The sequence below is a fragment of the Limanda limanda genome, chromosome 1 (assembly GCF_963576545.1).
Source record: "Limanda limanda chromosome 1, fLimLim1.1, whole genome shotgun sequence".
In the NCBI taxonomy this organism is placed as follows: Eukaryota; Metazoa; Chordata; class Actinopteri; order Pleuronectiformes; family Pleuronectidae; genus Limanda; species Limanda limanda.
This window is the reverse complement of record NC_083636.1, coordinates 39,937,005-39,964,550: the sequence shown is the minus strand read 5'-3', so window position 1 is coordinate 39,964,550 and position 27,546 is coordinate 39,937,005. Positions and strand designations below refer to the sequence as shown.

General features: G+C 41.7%; 2 protein-coding genes across 2 annotated transcripts in view; one reads left to right on the top strand and one right to left on the bottom strand.

Annotated features, from left to right (window-relative positions):
• Positions 1-157: 157 nt before the first annotated feature.
• Positions 158-9,774, bottom strand: strap (serine/threonine kinase receptor associated protein). Its single transcript, XM_061069726.1, has 9 exons — positions 9,353-9,774; positions 8,888-9,023; positions 6,815-6,896; positions 6,004-6,076; positions 5,681-5,780; positions 5,074-5,211; positions 4,820-4,956; positions 4,080-4,229; positions 158-907 (listed from the first exon to the last, which is right to left on the bottom strand). The coding sequence occupies exons 1-9, from the start codon at positions 9,462-9,464 to the stop codon at positions 846-848; spliced, it is 990 nt and encodes a 329-aa protein (XP_060925709.1). The 5' UTR covers positions 9,465-9,774; the 3' UTR covers positions 158-845.
• Positions 9,775-13,221: 3,447 nt separating this feature from the next.
• LOC133003666 (protein bicaudal D homolog 1-like) overlaps positions 13,222-27,546 on the top strand; it is a 32,750-nt gene continuing 18,425 nt past the window's right edge. Inside the window, exon 1 of the mRNA XM_061073459.1 lies at positions 13,222-13,440. Coding sequence (XP_060929442.1) covers positions 13,222-13,440 — 219 coding nt within the window. The remainder of the gene's footprint in view (positions 13,441-27,546) is intronic.

Here is a 27,546-nt window from a genome sequence, read left to right as displayed (position 1 = left end):
GACAATTTGTTAGTAACATTAGTCTGTGTGCTTTGTTAATTGCTACCATGTAACATTTTATTTAGCTATACATAGTGTTTGTCCTTGCTTGTGCATATATATTAAAGATTTTCATAAAATACCACCAAGTCCACTTTTCTCAAGCATTACTTACAAATAAAACAGTAATGCACTGGTTTATTTCATAATTGGACACAAATGAAGACAGAACCCAAAATGTGGGAAAAATTCAATGACATTTTATCCCTTTCCACCTTGTCACTAAACATGATTCTCTTTTATTTGGACACTAAATATTATATTCTCAATCAGTACAACAGCAGCGAATACTCAAAGCAAGGTTTTCAAAAAAATGAAAGCACCTTTTAGCACACACAGTGCATCTATCGCCAGTCTTTTGTAAGTATGAACCGAAAAACAAAGGCCTTGGTCCAGCTCAATTACTTTAATTTTGGAACCAAAATTGATCTTAAATCATGTGGTTTGGGGGGAATTAAGGGTTTGAGGGTAAAGAGAAGTAAAAAATATGTTTAGATGGACAGAACTGGGCTGACCAGAGAGAAGGCAGGCAGCGATGAACGAGAGACATTCACAGATCTACTGCTTTACTCTCCAACCCATACTATCCATATGACTGCATAAAATCAGTGCTTGTGTGTTTGTGTGCGAGAGATGACTGGTCTGACAGACAGGGCAGTCATGATATCCACATCAGTTCCTGGTGGATGGAGATGTTCTAGACTCTGCTCCTCGCTGGGGCCTGATAGAACACACTGGAACACCTCTCGGTTCGTCTCCTTTCCTTTTCTCTTCTCATCCCGTTTCCAAACTTTACTGCTTGCTCCTCAAGCTTTGATCTCAGGGACTTGTGGACACAGCTGCTCAGAGTTCTCTGCCCCAAGGTCCTCTGAGGAGAACACAACAGAAAGAATTAGAAAAATTCATTGGATCACAAATGGCTTTATAGAAGTAAGTTATATATTTATAACTTATTGACATTTTAAAAACAGCAACAGGTTGTGTGTTGGACTCTCGCAGAAACACACTTATCTCCTGATTGAACACATGAATTTGAGTGTATTCATCATGAGGACGTAGACTCTGACTCTGTGGCTCAGGAGAAGCTTTAAGTCAGAAGAAAAACCTGATCATGTCACAGCAGAACTCCGCGGGTTAATATACAATGATTGGAGCTACATGATTGACTTTGGTCTCATCAGATCAGATAATGGATTCATTTCATTCTTAACATTTGTTACTATGGGACTTAACAGGCTTCAGTGGTGGCTTGTTGTATTACGTTTGTGGGCTTTTAGTAGAGTTACCATACTTTGAATTAATTTGGGCTACTGTCTTTTGACTTAATATTGATTTGTGAATGCCTTGTATCTTTGTCCTTTCAAGTCTCATCATAGGCTGATGTCCTCAGTTACACGTGGAATCCATCGCACTTTTGTCCGTCCTGGGTGAGAGATCTTACACATGCAAGTCTCTGAGGTTTCTATATTTTGTCCTGTTAAGTTTTTTTTTTGGTAGGTTTACTTACTCTTGGGCAGAGGATGTCTCACCTTGTTAAGCCCTATGAAACTAATTGTGATTTGTGAATATGCGCTATACAAAGAACATTTTATTGATAGACCAATATCATGCCATTTTGTTGTGAGCATTAAGCGTGAGAATGATTCAAAGGCCCCATTCAGACCTGGTATTAACATCCGCCTGAAGTGATACAATCACAAGTGGACAGCTCTGAGTACATCATGTCACACCTGGTAATAAGTAGTTTCAAATGACCACTTTTCATCAGATTTCACTTCCCACCTCTATATAGTGTTGCACGGTGTACCGGTACTAGAAAGGTACCGCGGTACCCTTACGTTAAAAACAATACGGTTTAGCATATTTTTAGTACCGGTACTTTATTAAAATAGCAGGCAAAGAGAGCGCACTCTCTGCTCCGCTCCCTGTCCCACTGACTGTGAATTGACTGCGAGGGGCGGGGCTACCCAGCTCTCACACATGCAACAGGCAGTCCTCACTCACAGCGAGGAGGGGAGACATGGCCGAGCCGACCGTCCTCGGCTTGTTGGAAGTGATTCTCTCTCAAACTGTGGCGCGGCCGGGTGGAGACATGACAGGTGGAGCGCGCCACCGGGAGAGGGGGGGGATGTTACGCGGGACTGTAATGTCCGCATCTCTTTCACGGCGGAGAAGTAAAACAAGTCGTTGTTTCTCCGGAGCCGGGGGGGGGGGGGGTCCTCATCCCGCGGCCCCTCTGCAGTGGCTCCCTGTGCAGTGTTCATATGTTGAACGGGAACGTCACGTTCATTTGTCAAATCAGCATCGTGTCAGAAAAAAGCATGAACATGAAAAAACCGGTGTGTGTGCGTTTGTGTGCGCGCGCGCGCTGTCCCACGCCAAGACAGCGCGCACACACAGGCCCCGGAGCCCCGCCCCCACTCACTCGCTCAGGTGGCATGTTTTTACTTTTTTTTCACCTCAAACACACATCTGTAAAATTATGTAACTCTTGTGGAAATAACTATGTAGTCATATAGTCAGATACGGACAATAGGCCTGCATCGCCGTGTATAATCAATGCTATGATGTCACCATGTAGTTTTCATTAATATCTTTCTGTAGGCTAATACTAATATGAATACCATTTGTTAAGTGTTCAAAAAGCTGGGCAGGAACAAGCTGGTAAAAAAGGGAACCTTACAGATGTTTTAATTATTACTATGATAAATAAATATACCAGTATCGTATCGTATTTGTGGTATCGTACCGTATTTGTGGTATCGTACCGTATTTGTGGTATTGTATCGTATTGGTGGTATCGTATCGAAAGTATCGAGTATCGTGATATTTTGGCAGGTATAGTATCGAAGTCATAATTTTGGTATCGTGATAACACTACCTCTATATGTAAAACACATTTTTCTGTTCACAAACACAAAATAGGGTTTTTATCGAGTCTGACTGTGACTGATAAGTGACAGAAAAAGCTGGTGACGACCTGCTAAGTGAATAAAATGGGCTGTATTTAGAGCTACAATCAAAAGTAAATAGTCTTGATGACCACTCAAAGCGCTGTACAGTACAGTTTGCCATTCAGCCATTCTAAAAGGGGAAATTCGGGGGTTCAGCATCTTGCCCAAGGACACCTTGGCATGCAGATGGGGAAGACTGACCACCCCATAAAGAAAGTCATTATGAGGTGGTCAGTGTTATCATTGTCAGAAGAGGAAAAAAACGTATGGTTCATTATGAAACTGTCGTGAACATTAGCCGAGTAGGTGATCCTTCAATGTGGCCCATGACACACTGTTGCTAACAAAAGAATGTGACCACATGCATCTCAAACCACCTCTGACTGTGGTCTGAGTGATAAGATCTCAATTGTGTCCTCAATGTATCTTGTGTGTGTCCACTCCTTTAGTTAGCAGGTCTGAACTCGACCCTAACCACTAAGAGTTTGTTTACAGCTTATTGACACTGTCGTAGACTCTTATCACCATAAACTCTCTTGACATCTTCAACTAGGTCTTCTACGTGCATGGCTCCACTTTTTACACAGAGATGTTTGTTTTCGTTAAATGTTTTGGTCTGTCGCTTGTTAAAAGCCTCACTCACTGGCTGTTCATCCAGAAGAGGGTCTCCTGTTCTGTGTTCAAAGATCAGCTCTTCCAGACTATCTGCAGACTATATACTAGGGGGTCAGGAAGAGAAAGTCCACAGAAACTCCCGAAGCTTTCACTCTGACATTTTCGTTTGCAAATACGCCTCCTCCAGGGAGGCTGCGGAGCAACTCTGAAGTTCAGTGCGTGTCTAAAAGCAGCTTGAGTGTAATAGTTTGAGAGACTCTTTTGTTGATCAATTGCCCTTAAATCAGCCCAAGAGCTTGTATCAATTTGTATTTTAAAACTTCCAGCAGTTTCTGAAACATTCCTTTTTTTAATGAGAAAATCCCATTTTTATGTTTCTTAACCAATACAACAGCACATAAAATGTATTCCAGATTGTGGGAGCCTCAGAGACGACTATACATAAATCATTGCTTATAACAGGAGCATTACCAGGGAGGACACACTTCCACAAGCCGTAGGTTTTCCCCACCGCCGTCTGCCACAGTCGAAGAGTCCCATCTTCAGAGCCACTAGCATACAGCTCACCATCTGGACTGAACCGCACACAGTGGACTGGACCAAAGTGACCCTTATAGGACTCTGCAGACAGGGGAAAGAAAGGGTTTACAGATCTGCTTTTCCTCAAGGTTTAGTGCACTTTTTATTCTTTCTTACCTACGTTGACATGAGACTTTTTAATTACCTCAACCACCGTTATATTTTCTTCTGTCTATTTGTACTTACTGAACACATTTCCACAAAACTTAGAGGAAGGATAGGACAATTTCATCACTTTCTTTAACATTGCTAGATTTTTGCACAGGGAAATTATTGAATGGATGTGGAAAAATAATTGGAATATTTAGCGTACTGAATTTGAGCTAGATTGAATTTAAGGGGACTTTTTCTTTGTGTCTGTCCAGGAATAAAAGCAAGACAAATTCCTGGAGCTGTAGATTGTATGTTCTCTCACAGTGTCTGCCAGCCCAATTTAAAAAAAATTAGTTAGTGTAGTAGTGTCATTAGTGTATAATTTCTGAAATTATACAGAAGGTCCCCATCAATCGTTGGCAAACAATTCCTCTTTATAGGAGGCCTCCTGCCTCAGTAACAGAGCTACCACTTTTCAGAATCCTGAGTGAGACCATACACGATGATTCAGCGTCTTGAGAAAAATCTTTTCGCCTCACCCAGTTCTTCCTGAGAGCTGTAGTCAAATTTGTAGAGCTTGAAGTCTTCTCCAGCGGCAACAAAGAAGTCCTTGTCTGGGTGGAGGGAGGCTGAGTTAATGGAAGCTGAGGCCTCCACATTCTTGATTGGGTCCAGGCTGGAATATGTAAACACATAACAAAGTCAGATAAAAAGTAATATCCAGGAGGTCAGAGAAATCAAATGTACATTTCCTGGTGGATGAAATCTTATGATCTAGGATATGGAGAGTCACCTAAGGGCGTTGTAGAAAGCGATTGTCTTTCCGTAAGTAATCACGACAATCTCTCCATCCGCCATGTACTCCATGCTGCTCACAGATGAGTCAAACGTCAATGTTTTCACCACCTCCATGGAAGTCCTGTCCCAAAGCCTGGAAACACACACACACACACACACACACACAACACATAAATATACATATATATATATATATATATAGGGTTGGGTATAATTCAGTTTTTTTACCATACCAGTGCTAAATTGATACTTTTAAATGGTAGCCGAAATTGAACACATTAACTGTTAACAGTTAAAAGAATACTTAAACTTAAATGTAGAAATATAAATAAGAGCAATCTTTGTTATCATCCCTCTTCTATCCACCGATACATTACTTGATACAGTCATGTGTACTATCGGTGTAGGAACCAGTGCATGATTGGTAACGGATTTCAGTACCCGAGCCTACAGATAAGTAACTTGTTAGACAACCAAATGTCTCTGTGACAGCACAAAGGGGAGTCGCAGTGAGGAGGGGTTCAGGTTTATCACACAAAGTCACATGTTGGCATTGATGCACAGACTGTTCAAATTCAACTACAAGGAGCCACTTCACTGACCTAACGGTTTTGTCATCAGCAGCTGAGAGGATCTGCTTGTCGTCATTACACCACAAAGCCTTCTTTATTGCTGATGTGTGACCTGCAATCTCCTGTGGTGCTGAAAGACATCAAGTTTCCATAGTCAGGTACACAAAAAAAATGGCACAACCCAAATGACAGCTATTTCCAGAAGAGGGCAGTGCTGCACTGACTAAAGCAGGATTGATAGGAAGTGACTAAGAAACACAAAGTTCGATGAATGCCCAGAATACAGTAAATTCTTAATTTACCCACATGTACATTGAAATAAAAAAATCTTCCTTTTTGACACATTCACTGACCTTCTTCAGGGCAGCTGAGATCATAAATCCGCAGTAGCTTGTCATTACCCGCCGTCAGCAGATAGTTGCTGTCCTGAGGAACAGATGGCACAAATGTAGAAAGTCAACATCAGTTTGAAAAATGTACTATTAATATCCTGGCATGCATATGACGTGAAGCCTTATGCCCCGTCATCATGCCCATGAGAAATAAAACATGGATGCTTAGAGCACACAAGAGTTTGTTATCAGTTTTACATCATTAAATTACTAATCAGATCATCTGATCTGTGTGGTGTCAGTATGAAGCTCCTACTTTGTGTTAATCTTCAAATTATCATGTTCAAAGGGTTCCATCAAAATTTGATACATTAAATCAATAAGATCTTTCATAAAAACACATTTGTGTTTTCATGCTGCATATAACTATCTGAACTTCGTAGCTTAAAGTATTGATTGGTGTGAGGATTTCATTCATCTACAACACATCACTGTTGCCTCAAAGATTTTTTTAAAGGAGCCACTTGTCACTACCTGAGGCTGTTGCCTCAGTAGATGTCTTAACATGAGACAAGTTAACTAGTCAATAGGGAAATTCATAATTAGGAACATCCCTTCCTCAAATTGTTAAAAAGTTTCCTTATTAGGATTCAAATCTATTGGGATTTACTGCATTTATTAATGAGATGTGGGGTTCATAAGAAATATTCTTCACCAGCATGATGACATAATGACCCAAATGACTGGTACCATTGGTGCAAGAACATATAAAGCAGAGAAGAAATGTACAGGAAAAACAATATTCATTAAGAACAACCGTCAGAGCACTGACCTTAGTGAAGTTGACAGACTTGACAATGTGCTTGTGTGCCAGTGTGAGGAGCTCGTCTCCACTCACTGCGTCCCACACCTTTCTGAAAAGTGAAGAGGCCATCAGTTAACTGACGAGAGTAAACAGTAGCATGGGAATATTATGTTACTGGGGACAATGGCCAAATGCTCCAATCACCTGTGCCACCACAACACCAAAGCAGACCAATGGAAAACCCTGACACCAATATCATTAACAATTTGTTTGGCAGATGTGTAATCATTACATTGTTAGTCCATGCACCAAAAAGCTCACTCAGAGCTGTTTGAGGGTTGCGATTATGACTAATAAGCTTGTAACAGTAAGTTATTGGCTTAACCAGCACTGTGGTTATGTGAAACATACAGGGAGACTGGACACAATAGTTGAAAATATGTTATTTTTACATGGTAAATAAAAGTTTCTGGTCACTATTTAAAGATGTACTGAGATAAAGTTGCCCGCTGGACTTTCAAAGGGGGTTGGCTGCACTTGCGGAAAGTTCTACCACAATATGAATGTGAAAAGGTGAGGCTGGAATCTGAGGTCAGATTGAGTGAAATGGACAAAACACATTTAACGACATTTCATCTTTAGTCGGACAACAGTCCTTGATATCGGACCAGCGCAACAACAGAGAGCTTTTTAAAGTGAAGAGGTGGCATATCTTTAGCCCTGTTCAGACCTGGTATTCATACATCCTGAGAGACATGATACTTTGGGTGCTTTCAGACTTGCACTGCGCTGACCCCAGATAATCAATAGGGAGGATACACTGGTGTCTGTTGGTCAGAGACTTCAGGCAGGTAGTGATTTGACTGAATTTTCTACAAAATTGTAAATATGACCGACTTCATGTGTATGAGTCTAATACATTTTTAACCCATACAATATGGGCTCAATGGGTGTAAAGGGCATTATCTCTCACAAAATTAATTCTATATTATTATAAATTCAAATTAAAGCTGTGACCGAAGCTCAGAGCCTGTAGAATAGAAGAAATGTGTAAGTGTCCAAATAATTCTTGCATTGACTCTCTAGCATGACTCAATTATTCTTTACTGTAAAGTCTGCCGCTTTGTTGAACATAAACCAGATTTGTTATCCCAGAAAACTTGAATTAAGTCCTTACATAACTGAATAAACACATCATGTGCTTCATGAAGTCCCCTGGAGTCAGGACAAGTGTGGCTTTTTCTAAAGCTGCTTTCAGACATGCACTGAACTCAGGATATCCTCCCAAATTTATCCGGAGGGGCTGTATGTGAGAATGATAATGTCCGAGTAGGTCGCTCCGGACTTTCTCTGAAGTTTCTCCTTGTAAAAACTTCAGAGAATGTCTGAGTGTGCCAATGTTTAGCTGCTTTCAGACATGCACTGATGTAAAAATGAAAAGAAAAACAAAAAGCTCCTGGTGAAGAAGCAGTGACACACATGTGGAAGACAGACAAAGATGTCAAGAGTGTTTGCAGTAATACATTGTGCATGTGTGAAAGACAAACTGCAGGTAACCTCTGCAGCGAATTCTCCCCAGGTAAAGTCTGAAAAAGGCAATATTATATGACGCTGAGGACATCTCTGACATGTGACGGACGCTAAGCTGAGCCCCCGCCAAAAAAAGTATCTCAGGATGAAAAAAGGTGCCGCACACGTAGGAGCCTTTGGTGATAAGGGCCGACGCCTGTGTTGATTTCTTGATATTATAAAAAAAACGTCCTGCCTCCTGCACAGATAAAGTCCAGACCCTATTGTCTGCATTTTACCCAGAGTTCATGTCCGAAAGCAGCTTAATACCCACATTTTTATTGACCTGAGGAAGCCATTGTGTTATGACATCTGGACAACCATCAAATCATCGATCATCTATTTATGGAGGATTTCCAATTGTCCACATTACCAATAAATCATGGTGGACTTAGGAAGGAAAGGCCAGATAGATGAAACACTTGGGGTCATCTTGCAACAGCCTACGTTAGCATGCACACAACAAATAGCTTGAGATAGGGAGACAGTATAGATAGAGACTTTGAAGACACATAACGGTTCTCCACTCACGCTGTGAAGTCAGCGGCGGCGGTGGCAGCTTTGGTGGCGTCTGAGTTCAGTGTGGCTCCCCAGACTGCGCCCTTGTGACCCAGAAACGTTCCGATCCAGTCCCCTGTGTCTCCATTGCGCAACATGGGTTTGCCATCTGATGGGGAGAGAAAGCAGGGAAGACACAGATGTTAGATCTCCGGGACAGTGGAGCAGAGGATGACACACAGACCTGCTGGTGCTGCTGTCAGGGCGTCTGGTGGACAAGCCTCTATTGGACTGAGTCACTATGATGAAGGCTGGTGTCACTACAGCTCCCATGGAGCTCATCTCCAAGAAAAGCCGGTTTAAGTAATCGTTTTAATATTCTAGGAGTTAGCATAACCATAAACCTTACAGACGTGTAGTGGTACTCAGCAGTCGGCCTGGATTTACGACTTCACATGTCTAACGTTGATAGAACTTTGTATTCCTGTGTGTCCTCACCTTTACAGGCGCTGATGAGGAAATAGCCAGTGGAAGCGATTCCACTAAAGGCCAAGTCCACCACAGGCCGGGTGTGACCTGAGCAGGTGAGCGGAGTCTGCCTCATCGCCATGGTCCAGCAGCCGGGCAGGAGACGGTTTGAGCACGGAGAGGAGACGGGGGAAGGCTAGCGGCTAACTGGCTAGCTGGTAAGGCTAGCGGGGAGCTCGGAGAAAGGCACAAGCTAGAGGGTATCTTGTTGAGGGGGTCTCCGTTCGCCGGCGGCTGAGTGGACGGTGAATGCCTGAGAATGGACTCCGCGGGGTTGTCGGTGTAAATGTCACGTCTCCCTCCCAGAGAAAGAAATGCTGTCGTGCTAATAGCTACAACATTGCAACTAACTAGCAACGTGCAACGCGGCGCAGCTCCCTCACAGACATGTAGCCGCTGTTGCGCTAGCGACACACAGAGCCGCACTTCCGGGGAGAAAGGCTTCACAATAAAAGCGTCAGCCTCTCAGGCCTGACTGCTGCTGACTGGCTGGAGGACCAGAGCTCAAAATTAGATTCAATAAAGACAAAACAAAGTATATTATCATGTGGATAAATATGAGAAAACTACAGTATAATCAAGAAGTTGTTAATTAGTAGTTGGTTAAGCGTTATTTCAAAATCGTAAGAACATATCAATATAAAAGTTTTGAAAAAAAGAGTAAATTACACAATACAGCACAAAATATGCAATACTCACACACTCACACAGACACACACACACACGCCGAATCTGTTTCTGCTAAGATGTCTGCTTCTTTTTGCGTGTTGTTTTTTTCATATTGTATGTGACACTCACTCAACACTTGTTTGACACATTACTTCCATTGTATAGATGTGGGTTGACAATAAATGGTAAATGGTTTCGTATTAATTTAGCACTTTTCTAGTCTTGATGACCACTCAAAGCGCTTTACAGTACAGTTTTACGTTCACCCATTCATACACACATTCATACAGTGCATCTATTCGCAGCACTTTGTTATTCTATGAGGGGCCATTCAGGGTTCAGCATCTTGCCCAAGGACACTTTGGCATGCAGATGGGTCAGACTGGGGATCGACCTCCAGGTTGGAGGACAACCACTCTACCCCTCAGCCACAGCCACATTCTCTTATTTTCTATTCTATTTTACAGTATAATCTTTATTTTATATACGGTCTATTACACACCATGATTAAAACAACGAGAGACTTTTGTTCCACGACTTCAGGAAACAAGATGAATAACTTGTGTCCTTCAGTGTTGTCTCATTTCAGACCGGCAGAGCATGAATGGTTGGGACATTGCCTCGTTCCGATGGTTCTGAATGCATCTGTCACCTGAAGCTTTCTCAGTTTTGCACCGCCAGTGTACTGTACAGTATGGAACACTGTAGGCTGTAACAAGTGTTATCATAACTTCCTCTGCACACATAGAGAGTATGCATGCCAACATGTTGCCTTGTGCTCACAGTTTACAGCACTGATGCAGCTCTTTATCATCATCGCATAAATCTTTCCTAATGATGTGACCCAGAAATTTCACTTTGTTCACTGCATATAGGAATCGGTCAGCCACAGGGAAAACTTCTCATCCTACTCGCTTCTCACAATCATGCCAACCAGGGCCGGGTCTAGACAGGCATGTATGAGGGGGCAGCCACAAATCTTGAGGGGGCATTGTGCTTTATTATATTATTATTATTATAAATTGGGATTTAGTTTGAGGGGGCACAACATTTATTTGAGGGGGCCAGGCCCCCTCTTGCCCCTGCCTAGACCCGGCCCTGATGCCAACACTATTTATGGACATTGATTTATTGTAATAGTGCATACCATAACATAGCCTAAGCAATTGGTGTCGAGCAGCACTTAAAGGAGAAAAGACAGCTACATCATGAGCATACAACAGATTGTTAACAGGATGATAGACAACTATTGTTGTCGGTGGTTATTTTAAAAAACCTGTTTTAATTTAAATATTTATGGAGGGACTATTTTACAATTTCCCATCACAAATACTCCAGAAAAAAATGCAATATGAACTGGTTCAAAATGCAGTTTTTTCTAATTTTTATTTTGAAGAAATGCTATTGACTTCTTCATGTGCCTCATGTGAGGATAAACCAAACGCATCTACTTTATACTCTGCCTCCTGCAGGACAACAAGATTTCTCTGTAATGTCTGTGGCACCGGGTCCTATTGAAGGCAAATTATAAAGTTTGATTGAATTGACAGACCTCAAATAAAAGTGACCAATGTGGCTTTGTAGCTAGTTAGCACTAAGCTGAAATAACGGGAAAATAATAAAAGATATATTTAGAGGTGTGAAGATGTTATTAATAATAGTAGAACAAGTTAATTATTGTACTACTACTACTTATAATAATAATAATGATGATGTAGCCGAGCGTTTGTTTGTGTTACATCAGTCAAAGGAAGACAGAAGAAGGGCATCCATTCGGGAGACAGCACCCGTTTATTATCTGTCATCTTCACAACAACTCATCACACACCACACACTTCCGGTAAACCCCTCACACAACACACTTCCGGTAAACTCCTCTTCAAACTAAAAGTCACTAACTAAAATAGCTTACAATGATGAGTACTGGATTCTGCAGCTGTGGAGTAACTGCATGGACAAAAAAGATCATTCACAAATCCTTGGATTTCTGACTTGGTCAAAATACATTAAATAGATATTTTGTTTGTCTTATTATTGTATCTTACATTTTTTATCTTTATTTATGCTGTTTTAACGATTAAACACACAGGACTAGTCAAACCATGATCAAAACAACTTTTGTTAAGCAAAGTATACATTACAGGTGTAATCTTGTAGCACTCAAATGGCACTTACTCATAGCACTTTGTAGTTTTGCTTTTTTTTTTGAAGAAATTGTACTTTCTTGATTCTTGTTGTACTGGGTTTGTACCCTCGAGGGTGGAATGCACTTATTGTAAGTGGCTTTGGATAAAAGCGTCAGCTAAATGAAATGAAATGTAATGTAATCTTCCCAAAATCTGGCTTCAAGCACAGAACACAATTTATAACAAAATGTTAATTGTGAATGAGGAAGATGAGCTAATTGTGACTTCGAATTGCATTTTATTTTTTATTTGACTAAATTTTGGAAAAAGTACATGACGAAATGTTAATTGCAGCTTCTCACACACACAGAACCCTTATTTCTTCTCATCATATTGCGCACAGTGACCATCAGCCATCCAAAAAACCCCAGCATTAAGGTGCAAAAATGTGAGGCAACCTTTTAAAAAAAAGTTTATAATCAATCAATGGGAACTTTAAAACATATAAACATGACAAATGTTTGCTGACAATAAGAGAAATCGCTGCGTAAAGGTGGAGACAAAAGGATGGGTGTGATCTCCAGAGGGCGCTTACAGCTCCTGTTATTGTGTTGGAGTGAGGCAGGGCTGGGTCCCACTCTCTGAGGACCCGAGCACTGAGAAGCTGCTGCAGGATGACAGGCAGCGGGGAGTGTGCCTTGCTTCACGGCTGCCGGCAGAGATGGCGCCCCGATGCCGGTGAATAAGCAGAAAAACAGAGCAGAGGGAGGGACAAGGGATGCGGGCAGCGGATGATGAGGAGCTGCATCACTCAGAGCATCATATGGCAGGAGATGATGACAGCGCTCTGTGGATATTTACGGATGTTTATTGTTCTTCTGTACATTTTTTATTTTGTTACATGAGATCTGAAGCAGTTTGAAGTGTGATCCCTGAGAGGGGAGGCGGTGTGGGTTTGTTGTCTGCCTCGTTTCTCCCTCCAGCGGGGCTCTCTGCTCGTCCGACGCAGGGAGGAGAGGGCAGGGCGGGGAGGGAGACGGGGCGATGGCTGCCGGAGGAGCGGGATGCGGCGACACGGTGGAGGAGTGCCGGGTCGAAGTGGAGCGCCTGACCCGGGAGCTGGCGGAGGCCAACCGCGAGAAGGTCCGGGCGGCGGAGTGCGGGCTGGTGGTGCTGGAGGAGAACCAGAGGCTGAAGCAGCAGTACGCCGACCTGGAGGCCGAGCAGGAGGCGCTGAGGCTGGAGCTGGAGCAGCTGCAGGAGGTGGGCTCAGCAGTGGTATGATGAAGTAAATGTTGGTTAAGATACAATAGAAGTGGGATCACGTCATCACTGATGCACCGGACGAACCATTTGTTACTGTAGTTTTCAGTGATAGGCACCGTTATCACACTTTATATGAAGATAATTCATGATGTGATAATAAAGTAAAGTGTAATTTGACCCAGTGGCTGCACCAACACCTGCTGGACAGCTAACAATAGAAGGGCCTACAGCTCATGACATGGGGAATTAAAGCAATTGAGATATGTAGGCTAACTTTAAGTTTATACCTAATATAATGTGCTTATTCCGTGTTTATGGAAGTACAATGACAGGAAAATTGCCATACTGCTCATACACCTTTAGCCTATAATGTTTGTTTTTTGTTTGTATCTTTTATGTAATTAAGTAATATATATTCATAATAATGTATAAAGTAGCTTGAAACATGATAGGCTACTAACTTAACCCACTATGTTGAATAAGATGCAAGTCACAATTGTGAAAACAGGAAGTGACTAACGTCGATGTCTTGAAGACGGTCCACGGGTTAAATGTTATAAAACCTTTAATATTTCACTTTATTTTGTCCCCAAATGGTACATATTTAATGAATATACCATAAACGAACTAATAGGAACCAGGGAAGGTTCTGTCAACACATAATTAACTAGTTGGGGCTGCAGACAAAACAAAGTTGCATTGTTATTTTAAGATTTAAGATTGGATAAAGTCCGTCTGCATAGGGTGGAAACATAAATAAAAATGCTTAGTTTTTTACAACAGAACAACAGAAAAAATACTTGCCTAATAGGGCAGGAATTCAATTTCAATTTTAAGTGTAGAATTATTTCAAGGAAGTTTTCAAATCACATTTTATTTAGACTACTACATATATACATATCTGTTTATGTTAATGTGGACAAACCTCTGTTTAATGAGAAAAATGCAGTCAGACAGAAGATTTGTCGAGTCATAGACCAATGTACAATACTCAGAGTATCAGTCACATAAACAGAACCAGTACATACACAGTAGCTTATGTTTCCTCTGGGTCCCACAGGTTAAGTTGGACACGCAATCCAAATTCTCAGTCAGAACTCATTATCAGTATTCTATAGCCTTAATTATTTTTTTAGCTACTTTGGACAGCACAACAAGCTGTAAATATGATTCTAATTGCCTTGTAAAGTCACAGAAGTTAAAGTTATAGAACATGATTATTGCTGCTGGGCATATAGTGTACAGTGGTTTACTTCAGCTCATGGAAGAGTGAAGGTTTATGAGCATGGAGAGTTTGAGCCACAAAAATACCAAAACAATGAGCTAAAGGAGGCCAAACAGCTTTGTAGAGTTAAGGGGAACTGCAGAGTTGCTCATCATTTTCTACAGAAGTCTGTGTTATCATCACACAAAGTAATCTCATCCATTGTAAAGGTATTTTTTTTAAGTGTCTCTTGATTCTATCTGTAGAGTATTTGTAGCAACTGTGAGCTGGTATTAGCTGGAATAGAAACACCTAATTATTTTTAGTAAAAGCAATGAGTAATGTTTCAACGGCAAGGCTGTGTTCATAAGCAAACCTCCTCCATGAGATCATTATATTTACATTACATTTAGGCAGATGCTTACATCCAAAGCAACTTACAACTGAAGGACATTACCAAAGCTTCAGTACGGTAGGAGACTTTACATTTAGTTGATCAATTAGATAGACGTGTAGGAGATCAGGTAATAGTGCATAGAAAGTAAGCATGCAGTGTGCATTAGTTAGACATGTTAGATGATACTAGTGTTAGGGGAGGATGTTCTCCCTGAAGAGATAAGGACGCCTCTGCTCCGATAGCCTTTTGGTTCCTCGTAAAACCATCAGAGCTTACCACAAACCACAAACAAGAACATTCTCTTCTTATTGCCTTGTGCGAGGTGGTGTCAATGTATGGCATTCCTTGGCTTAGAAGAACCCAGTGCCTGAGAAGCAACATACGCAGCATAAGCTTCAGGTGGTGGAGAGCTAGAGGTCACTCCGAAGCCAAGCATGAGTGACTGACTGGATTCGACTGGGACGGCCATGGGTAGCCAGTGGAGGTGAATGAGCGGGTGTGTGTCGTTTTAGGCTAATAGATGACGAGATGCACCACAACATTTTTGTAAAGGCTTGCCAGAAGGTTATGTCATTGGTTCGAGACTAGAGATCAATCAATCTTTGCATAGAAACAATGTACCACGAAGAGTTTTATTACTGTAGAATGAAAAAAACACATGTAGGGAGACCAGAAGGCAGAGCATTACGATCAATTACGTCAATCCAGCAGATAATTAAATCATAAATTAGTGTCTCTGTGTTGGCTTGAGTTAGAAATAGTTGCACCTTGACAATATTCTTTAGATGAATAATGTATGCTTAGTTAAGTTTTTGTGTGAGCTACAAAACTGGACTTTGAATCAAAGATGTTTGGGTTTTCACTTGTTGACTTGGGTAAAGTGCCACGGCTTGTTATTCATTTTTTTTTAGTTTCTCTCTCTGGGCTTTAGAACCTCATTTCACTTTGGTCCTAGTTGAGCTATAGACAATTCTCCGCCATCCATAACTCAATATCTGAAATATGGCTGTAAAGGCCATTGATTGGCCCTGGTTCATCCAGAGACTCTGCAGTATAAAGCTGTGTATCATCAGCATAGCCTTGGCCATAAGAGGTTAAAAAAGGATTCAAAAGTATAGGACCAACAATTGAACTCTGAGGAACAAGTCATTTTATAGCTTTTAGGTGAACACTCAGCAATTCTTACAAAGGTTGGTAAGTCAAGACTTGAACCATATAAAAACCGTCCTAGTGACGGGCTGTGCACAGGGTCTCTAAAAGGAGGAGTGCTATGAAAGGCTGTGCTTAAATCAAGTAGTAAGCTACTATCACAGTTGTTTGTTTCGTCCATTTGGACCTGAGATTGTTTATGTTTCAAAAATACTGTGTTCATGAACTCATTTAACTGCTTTTCTAAAATAATACATGAAATATCCAATACTTGTACATTGATTTGTAGTTATCAAATATTGAAGCATCCAAACTACTTCTCTTCAAAAGTGGTTAACTATGATGGACTTAAGATCATAAGCGAAGACACCTCTTATTAGATAACCATGGCAGATACCAAGAGCTGGGGGGCCTACTGAGGGAGGTAAGGCTGGAGTTTTGTTGTATAGTGCAAAGCAGCAAGAGGCAGATGCTAGATGGTCAGAGAAAGATAGCTGGTCATCAAACCTGACAATGCGGTTTCTTGCAACCTTGGTTGGGTGGGAGATGGAAAGGCAAATCTACTGTTGATATTGTTTTCCACCATTTCTCCACTTGGGGCGTACCTGTGGGGAGGGGATAGGCTAAGGTAGTTTGTCCCTGCTATGACAGACTGAAGAAATGCCTAGAAAGATATGTTTTAAATCAAGAAAACAATTAGCCCAAGATGTACATATTGGAGAACAGGTAGCAGGGTTCACTGTATCAAAGGCTGCCCTAAGGTCTTCTGTCAGCAGCTACTTTTAAACACACAATGAAATGGATCAAGGAGGGGGTTCTGAGAGAGGAACTTTGAGACCTGTTTGAGAGTCACACTATTGCTCACATTGGAGAAGAATGGAAATATCACAATTGGTCCATAGTTCCAACTTATTTAGGGTCTATCATGAAAATAAAACGAAACACATATCTTATCTGGTTTTGTTGTTTATGTAGTTCTGCATAGTTTTCTGGTCCACCTGCCTCTACTGAGTCCGATAATGAATTTAAGCTAATGAGACTGTAATGCCTGACTAGGGATCAACTCATTTTTCTGATCGATATGCATCAGAGAGTACTTATGTATAGTACTGTATGGAAACACTAATTTACTAGACTGGAGTTTGACTCACAAGCTGACTCTGCACTTACATTCTGAAGGTCAGTGTGTGTGTGTGGCTTAGAGAAAGCAGGCTGATGCAGTACCACTCCATACATATGATGTGTCAACAGTACATTTTCAACTACGGTTACTTTGTTATTGATGGCAGTGGTCTATTGGAGGAAATACCAGCCAGAGACGTGAAGTGCTGCACTGTTGGGAACCTCCCAGCTTGGGCAATGCAGGTTTGGGTATAATGGGTTTAGAAACACAAGCACTTTAAACACCAACTATAGCGGTTTAAAAAAATCGGGCCGAGCAGTTGGTTTGTTTATATCTTTGAGCAGCTGGTGAGAAAATCTATTGAAATCTATCTATTGAAAATCTAACACACAATTCAGAAAGATGGTTTAGGTCTTGCATCCTCGTCATTGTCGACCGTACCTCCTTGCCGACATTTTTAAACAACTGAATCTGCAAATCGAGTCGGTCTGGACCAAGCTCCTTTATCCTCTTTTTTCTTGTTGTGGTGTTTTTGTAAATAAATTTTACCGGATTTGCCGCAGTTCCCCTGAAGCCGGTCAGCTCACATCAGAAGCAACTCAGTGACGTCAGATGTACTTGAGGCGTCGAACAATCACATTAGAAAAAAAAAAAAAAAGTAACCCAATACCTTTAGCCTGTAAATAAAAGTGGGAGTGTCTGGGGCGCAGAGATCAATTAATAGTTTTGCTTGCAAAAATGCAAAAATGATGTGGATTATCGCCATGGTATGGAGGTCCTGCCTTTATTTGGGCCTGACCAATTGCAAGTCAGTCTCAACCCGTTTTTTTTTGCATTAAATAATAAATTAAAAACCACGCTTACTTGAACATGGGATAAAGTGAAAGAAAACCAGCTTTGAATATGATGCAAATTTGACCTTTATTTCGGACCATGGGCAGGGATTATGACCTATGTTGCAGCCCGATACCAGGGGATGATTGAGATGTTTTGGCTTCACTTTTGGGAGCTGTCAAGTCGACCATCTTTGTATACAGGTTATGATTTTAATAAATGTTAACGTGTGTGGTTTGGTGGCATTTAGAAAAGTGCGTTGACAAGTGTTTTGCCAGTAACACCATTTGGGATCTTAGTTGTATTTCCTCGCTCCCATGACTTATGGTACCTGTATCTGTGACTTTGGACTGTTGTCGCTTCTCTTTTCTCATTATGGGACTCCTGATGGAGAATTCATTGGTTCAATGCAAGGGGAACTTTAGAGGCTAACTCAGCAGAATTTAGTCTCGTATAAGATCCCCCATGATGCTTCATTCATTTCAACCATTCTACTTCTCTTTCAGTAATCTCAGTGACACCCATCTGTCTCCGTTCCAGGCCCGCTAACTCAATAACTCTCATTTCAGCTCATTGGATTGCTATCGATCCTCTTTGTCACAAGGTATGCTGTCTGGAGAAAATGGTTATGTGGATGTGTGAGGGCTAATACCTCACTAAATTAGCTTATTATTAGTTTCTCTGAAAGACAAATGCCACTGAGCTTTAGCTATTACAGATGCTATGAAACTGGTGCAGTGAACGATCACTGTTTTAAGGTTGTTTCTGTTGCTTTCCCACCACTCATATATCCTGCATTAACATTAACTTGGACAAAATACTAACTGAAAGTCAGTTAGCATGTCCACACAGACATCTTTCTTTCTTTCAGCTGACACACAAGGTTTTTCCACAAAGCAGAGGTAACTGAAGCCTCTAAAACTGTCAATATTGTGCAATAACATAATATAGATTTTTATGCAAAGCATAAGTGGATGACAGCCTTGTTCCTGCTGTCTGATAGATTTAAATTATATGCAGTAGAACCCACTCAAAGTGATAACAGCTAAATCATTGCTCATTGAAACCCGTGTTTTAAACTGGGCGACTGCAGCGCTACTGAAATTAATGACAGTATTAGTGCTGCTGTATGTCTAAAAATACTTGCCTATAATGCTTGCCTCATCTCTTTTGGTATACAATGTATATGGCTGCACATGTGGAATTTATCATGGTCTTCATTTACACCAGTTCTTATCTGGAGTTCTATTGGTCCTGGATGATCAGAGTAAGGCCAGTTTCTATTGCATTATAATGTGCTGTCTAAAGACTGTGGCCTGAAGTTAATATTGGAGCTAGGTTATCATCTAAAGCGTTCTAATTTTTCACACTGTGTTCACTTATTTTCTCTTTCAAACACCGAATTTGTTTTTCATTGTTGTTGAACCTACGCCACATTCCTTCATCTCTTGTGCTTGCGGTTTCCTCTTTCCTGCACAATCCACTTTTTTTCAAATATTCAAATAAATGTTTATTTCAGCACTCAGTTGTTCTCACTGGCTCCACGTGCATCTCATTAGTTAAAGCACTGATGGGATAACATGATTACAGACCTTGCAGCAGGTTGAGAGACAAGGAACTTTAACAAGTCTGACCATTCAGTCTGGCCGACAGTTCAATCAATCAAATTTATTTGTATGGCCCATATTCACAAATCATAATTTGTCTTACATGGCTTAACAAGGTGTATCCTCCTCTGTCCTTAACCCTCAACAAGATTAAGGAAGAACTACCAAAAAAAACTTTTAACAGGGGAAAAAATGTAGAATCCTCAGAGAGAGCCACATGTGAGGAACCCACTCCCGGGACGGACAGAAGTGCAATAGATGACGTGTGTTACTGAACAAATCAAGAAAATAACATCGGTTACAACATTGATTTGATGAAACGGTTTTTAACATAATGGGGATGTGTGTTAATGTTTAAAGTATTTATATGTAGGAAAATGTCTGATACAGATTAAGGGATGTAGAATATGTGTGTGGGCATATTGTACATCAAGCAGTCTTGCTGTAATCAAAGTCCATGATCAGCTGCCAGCCCAATCACGATCCACCACCGCTATCCATGACCAGTTACTCTGATTTGCGACCCACCGTCATGTTTAATGGTCCAGGATCACAATCTACCATCCTCCACCACGATCCACGATGGGGCTGCAGCAGCGATCCTGGATCTGCAAGCGATAAAGCAAAAGGACTCCGGGGTAGAAGTTGTGTCAGTAACATGTTGATGAGACATTAATGTGATAAAAAGGGAAGAGACATAAGGGAAGCTCCATGTGTCATGTTTCCCCCGTGAATCTAGGTCATAGCAGGAAAACCAGGAGCAGGTCCAAGACAGAGAGTTGAAGTTGTTTTTCAGAGGCAGTTGTTTTAATGTCTGGGATTTGCATTTGGAAAAATAAATAAAAATAAGAGAGTAAAAAGGAATTTCTCTTGATGAACAGCTGAAACTGTGCAGTGCAGATCAGCTCTGAGCACAACACAGTGACGTGAGGCCACTGAGCGCAAATCTAAAGTTATATAAATAGTTTTTTATAAATGATTTACTGTTGTAGACTTTCTACACTCGACTGGAACATAAGTATTTCATGGACGACATGCAAGCTCCTCAAGCACCATTCACTTGATTTACTGTCTGAGTCTGCTTTCACTTCTTGAAAGCAGCATTTTCATTCCGTCTGATAGAGCCGTGACTAAAGTTAGAGGCGTTCACTGTGGAAAGGATTGTTTGGATGTATTAATTAGAAGAGAAGTTAAATTATCTTTTTTTCAACCTCCTTTTTAAAACGTAAATGAAAGCGCAAGCTCTGTCAAAGTCACAGTTCATGCAGTCGATGGCTCCATTCACAAATAGGTAAACATCAGTAATGATGGCGCTAATGAAGTTCTGTATTCACTCATTTTGGGTTCCTCTCTACAAGGGATGTTTCACCTGACAAATAGTTATTAATATGGAGGAGTGTAAATAGATGAATAGTAATAAATATACATTATTTGATACATTTTTTAGGGGGTAATAAAAACAGGCATTTAAAATACATAATTTACAAATGAAATATTACTCCATCGTAAAACTGTTCAAATTACATTGACAACATTTAACCAAAATTTTAAAATACCTTAATGAATTCAAAACCAATTGAAATAAAAATATATTAGAAAATTCTGATTAAAAAGAGAAATTAATAACTTCATCCACAAATTTAGCATTTAAATGGACAATTTCAGATGTGCATTTCCTTTTCCTGTTGCGTTTTCTTTTCAAATTCTGAATTACTTTGCAATTTTGTATTTCCATTTATAGTTTAATTAATTATGTTTGAAATGGGTTGTATTTGTTCTCTCAAGTGGATTTATTAAGTGTAACGTGATAAACGAATCAGTGCAATCTCCCATTCCCTTTAAAAAAACAGGTGAGGTTGCACCCTGGTGGATTGACATTAAAAGGTCAGATTTGCCAGGAAGTAAGTGATACGGCTACACCGCAGGAGTGAACCTCAGACAGCTCCACCACTGGGCTGTAAAGAGCTAGCTGCAGCTCGCTAATAATTAGCTCAACAGGAGTCCATCATGCTGATTATTACAGCGGTGCTGATTTTTACCAGGCTCAGCTCAGGTGTGCTACACAAAGCAGCCGATGATTAAAGTGTCTTTGTATGTTTTTACCTAATCAGACCAACATGGACATTATTTCATCCATGTGGAAATGCAGGACATTGCAGGAGAGATGGGGTACACCCTGATGACAGGTCACTTTATTTTCAGTATATCCAAAGCTCAACAAGCTGTAAATCATAGTAAAGTCAAATAAACCGAGTGGTTAGTCTGTGGGTTGGTTTGGTTTAGTTACAAAGTGAGTTTGATTGCGTTGTGGAGCTCAATGGGGACCATGCATAACACAGGGTCGACCAAGATAACAAATCGAGTTAAAGGTTCTCCTGTGCTGGAATCACTGCCTCCTCCATGTTAATGGAAGAACTGGAGTTAGTGGAGATGAAATTATTTCAAATTGTGGTGACTGTTGTATTTTATTCCCAACCTTCTGAATAGCAATGTGAAATATATTTTAATGTGTCCTGTGGCACCGATTCGGGAAGTCCCAGTTTGTTGATCTCTGGCCACTATGAGAGCTTGTTGTCAAAAGCTCATAATAGCCAATTTCCGACTGATAATACTAATTTTCCCATCCAGCGCCCATGTGGTTGTTTGTTCAGCAAGTGCACTTTGGGCAATATGTGCTTTGATGTTAAAGTAAGTTGTGGTAAGATGCATTGTTGAGGCATTGCTATCTTGAGGCAGTGGAGATTGATTGCATTGTTGATCAACAGAAAAAACTGTCAGTGGTGCAGTACTATGCGCCACATAGGCAAGAGCAGATTGAGCTTAAACTGTGCTTGTTACACACACATGACCTACAAGCACAATAATCCATGCTCAGAATATCAATCCATAAGCAACTGACTTTTAAAGGGAATGGGAATTGGCTAAAGAAAATTTTGACATTTCTTAAACATACCTTCTCCACATGCTTACATTGTTAAATAGAGACCAGAATGTGGTTCCATGTCAATTTGGGAGGGGATGTGTTTGTGGATGGTACCAGAGAAGAAGAGTGATCACGAGAGTGCATCAGTGCAGCCCGTCGAGGCTAAAAACAGAACATGACAGAGCGAGCCCCCTGGGACGCTCTGTCACTCATCTCTGATGGCATACAGCTGAAGGGACGCCTCCCTCCATGGCGAGTTGTTACCAGACACTGACTCCAAGTCAGTTCTGCGCCTTCCTCTCTGTCCAGGGTGTAGGATGTAACGAGCCTATGGATCCTGTTCTGTGCTGATACTGGGGGGAAAAAATCCATGATGGCAGCAGAAACGAGTGACTGGAAAGTAATTATGAGTCAAGGTGAAGGCTTGATGTGATTAAAAAAAACTGTTGACGGAGTCAGACGGGGTTGATTTGACTACATGGTCACTTTTGATGCTGTGGTTTGTAGCTGTGTCCTGTTGTGTTATGTAAGTTGTACCAAGTATATTGTCCACCTCCTGCATGTCTGGTCTCAACAACTGTGTCAGTAGTTATGAATGTGACACAGCCACATGCTAAAAAGCACTTAAGAGCAGACTGGATGCTGAAAGATGCATGTTTGTGTCTGCCTGCACGGCCACGAATGCACACACACACACAGACACACACACACACACACACACACACACACACACACCCACCCACACACACACACACACACACACACACACACACACTCAAAGAAGTGATGAATTATTTATTTAAGAATGAGGTCATGGTGATTTCTGAGGAGCTCTAGTCTTCAGTGTTTCCAGAATATGAGTTTAGGTTTTTCAAACTGAGGCAGGACCAGGGATTAGATGGTGGGTTGATGACTTATCCGACTCCACCAGATGATTTTCAGGTTTGAAAAGTGTTTTAGTGCAGCTTTTTGTTTTGAAGGGTTTTTTATGGTTTATTACCTGTCTGGGCTCTGAGGTTTGTAGTTATGACCTTTTTACCACATTGTACTAACTAAGTGAATGAGATGTGGAAACATCCATCCATCCATTTTCTTCTGCTTATCCAAAGTTTCTGGTTTCCTTGGCTGCACGTTGTTCCAGATGTCCTCTCCCCAGTTCCACTTTCCATCTCCTCTTGGTCGAAACTGAGACGTTCTAAGGACAGATGGGATATACAATCTCCCCTGATTCCTGGGACTATCCCAGGGTCTTTGCCCAGTTCGACGAACCTGGAAAGATTCTCAACTGCATCCTTTTGATACTAAAGAACAGCAACTCTTCTCCAAGCTCCCTTTGAGTTGTCCGAACTCTTCACCCTACCTCCTTTTCACTTCTTTACTCTACTGCTGAGCCTTACAAGCTAATTTCTGCCACTTCCACGATCTTATTTTTACAACAATGCCAAATTATGAAAGACAAAAATGCAGGTTCATCAAACTAATATAGAATAGAAAACAAAAGTGAAAAGTAAAATGATTGATTAGATCACGAAATGTTAAGACACAGTTTAACACTATACAGTTCATCAGAACAAAGTAACTCTGTAAATACAGATCAGACAATTGCAACAACTCCTTAAAACAGTTTAAACAAAAACTAAAGACTTATCGCACGACTGTTTCATTAGACTAAATTAGTATCAGCATTAAAGCAAAGCAGCAACATAGCCGATAGATGTTACACCATAGAAAAAAATTATGGAAGAATAATTTTAGATGCACGAAAGGGTTCATATAGTCTTAACAGGCCTGTTTGGAATGGAACATTTCCTGGGTCTGTATTGTTGGTTGCACTTTGTTAAACAGTAGAAGTGACTTGCAGAAATGGAGCCTCAGCTAGAGTGGTTTCGGACTTGGTGAGAACATGCTAGAAGCAGCCCGCAGAGCCCTGAACTGGAGAATCAGTTGTAGTAACCTAACACTAAAGAAAAGCACTGTCTCAGTACAGAAAACAGCATGGAGACGCTTTCCCCGGACTACACTGATGCCAGCTTATGTGTAAGGTATGAATTCCTTTCTCTTTGTCTTTCCTCCTCTCTCTGCTGCTCTCTTTTTTTTTCTCTCAGTCAAAGATTAAAGAGGAGACTGTGCTCCCACGACTGCAGGGTTTGTATCGATCCCTGTGTCTTAGAGCTGTTCCCACAGATAACAGCTAATGTGTGGAGAGAGAGATAGGGCGGAAACACAGATCCTTTCCTACAAATGAAAGCTATCAATTGTATATTTCCTTCAGGGCTCACTGAGAGATCGGATAATAAAATCATGTGTAAACTGAGGAGGCACCATATGCACTATCCTTATTTTCATCTCTGCATTTCGAAATCCGAAACCGAGCAGGTGTTGTCGTATCTCAGTGCTAACGCAGGGCGATAAGAGTAAAGTTTTCTTTCCTTGGCTCGAGAGCCGATAACACTGGCAAAGTTGTGAATATTAGATTAGATTAGATTTCTTTATTTATCCACACAACGGGGAAATTAACTTGTTACAGCAAAAAAGAGAAAAACAGAATTTAAATAACAGTGCCGAAGCAACAATAAAAAAGAAAGATCAAAATATATACACTACTAAACTACACATAATGAGAGTAAAAATATACAGAAAACAAAAACAAAAAACAACCTGCAAAACAGACACTGTGCAAAAGCAGGTACTGGGGAGAAAGTGGAGTGACGTAAGTGTTATTGTAATGAAAACAAAAGTATTATAAGTAATATTGCAACAGTAGTGACCATGATACAGAAAAAATAATTAAAAGTAAGTGACCATAATATAAATAATACTACAAGATAGTATAAAGGAAAATATAAATATTGCAATGTAACCATTATAAGTGACCATGATATAAATATAGATGTAAAGTGTTGAATATTATTGTGCATAGTAGTGATCTGAGTAAAAAAAATAAAAAAAAAATAAGAAAAATAAAAATACAAATACAGCTATGGTGAGAGGTTGAGTGGAGATAAAGATAATAGACAGGGACTACAACATTATCAGGTGGTGCTGGTGTTGTAGAGCCTGACTGCAGCCGGGATGAAGGACCTGCGGAACCTCTCCTTCTTACACCGTGGGTGTAACAGTCTGCTGCTGAAGGAGCTGCTCAGGGACCCCACATTGTCATGATGGACGCCAGCTTGGCTAACATCCTTCTGTCCCCCACTTCCTCAATGGAGTCCAGAGGACAGTCCAGGACAGAGCTCGCTCTTCTTATCAGTCTGTTGAGCCTGCTCCTGTCTCTGTCCGTGCTACCCCCCCTCCAGCAGACCACAGCGTAGAAGATTGCTGAAGCCACCACAGAGTCATAAAAAGTCCTGAGGAGAGCCCTGCACACTCCGAAGGACCTCAGCCTCCTCAGCAGGTGGAGGCGGCTCTGGCCCTTCTTATAGAGGGCATGTGTGTTGTCGGACCAGTCCAGTTTGTTGTTGAGGTGAACACCCAGGAATTTGTAGTTCTCCACCACCTCTATGTCCAATCCCTGGATGTTCACTGGTGTTAAGTTGGATGCTTTTTTCCGGAAGTTCACGATCATCTCCTTCGTCTTGCTGGTGTTCAGCTGAAGCTGGTTGAGCTCACTCCAGCTGACGAAGTCTGTGATGACCGCCCTGTACTCCAGGTCATTCCCCTCAGGAACACATCCAACGATGGCTGTGTCATCTGAGAACTTCTGGATGTGGCAGTGGGTGGTGTTGTGGGTGAAGTCGGAGGTGTAGAGGGTGAAGAGGAAAGGGGAGAGCACCGTACCCTGAGGGGCACCTGTGCTGCAGAGCACCACGTCAGACACACAGTGATGGAGCCTCACAAACTGTGGTCTCTTGGTGAGGTAATCCGTTGTCCATGCAGCCAGGTGTTAGTCCACTCCCACGTTCTCCATCTTCACTTTGAGCAGTGAAGGCTGGATGGTGTTGAATGCACTTGAGAAGTCAAAAAACATGACCCTCACAGTGTTCCTGCTGTCCTCCAGGTGTAGCAGGGATCTGTGCAGCAGGTAGGTAACTGAGTCATCCACCCCAATCCCAGGCTGGTAAGCAAACTGCAGGGGGTCCAGCTGTGTGCCCACCAGCAGTCGTAGGTGTCTCAGGATAATCCTCTCCATCGTCTTCATCAGGTGAGAAGTCAGGGCAACTGGCCTGAAGTGGTTAGGCTCCTTGGGGCGCGGCGTCTTCGGCACCGGGACCACACAGGAGGTCTTCCACAGGGCTGGGACTTTCTCCAGGCTCAAGCTTAGGTTGAACAAATGCCTGATCACACCACAGAGCTGGTCAGCACAGTCCTTGAGCAGTCTTGGGCTGATACCATCCGGGCCCGGGGCCTTCCTTGCCTTGATCTTCTTGAGTTGGCTTCTCACCTGATCATCTGTTATAGAGAGGGGGGTTGAGGATGACTGTGGTGGGGGTGTGGGGGTGAGGAGTGGTGAGAGTCTCAAGGGGGGATGATTATCTGGAAATGGGGTGGGGGTTGGCTGGTGGGGGTCAGGTGTCGAAGGTGGCAGGCTGAGGAGGGGAGGGGGAGGGGGGGCTGGCCAGGAGAGGTGTGAAGAGGGGGCAGGGGGGGGGGGAATCAAATCTATTGAAGAACAGATTCAGTTCATCTGCCCAGTCCTTGTCCCCGCTGGGTTGTTGTCTTCCCACACCTTTTCCGTGGCCTGCAATGGTCTGCAGCCCTCTCCAAACGTCCCTGGCGTTGTTCTGCTCCAGCCGCTTCTCCAGTTTCTTCCTGTAGCTGTCCTTCCCCTTCCTGATCATCAGCCGGAGTTCCTTCTGGACTCTGCGCAGCTCCTCTTTGTCCCCCGATCTGAAGACCCTCTTCTTCTCGTTCAGCAGGGCCTTT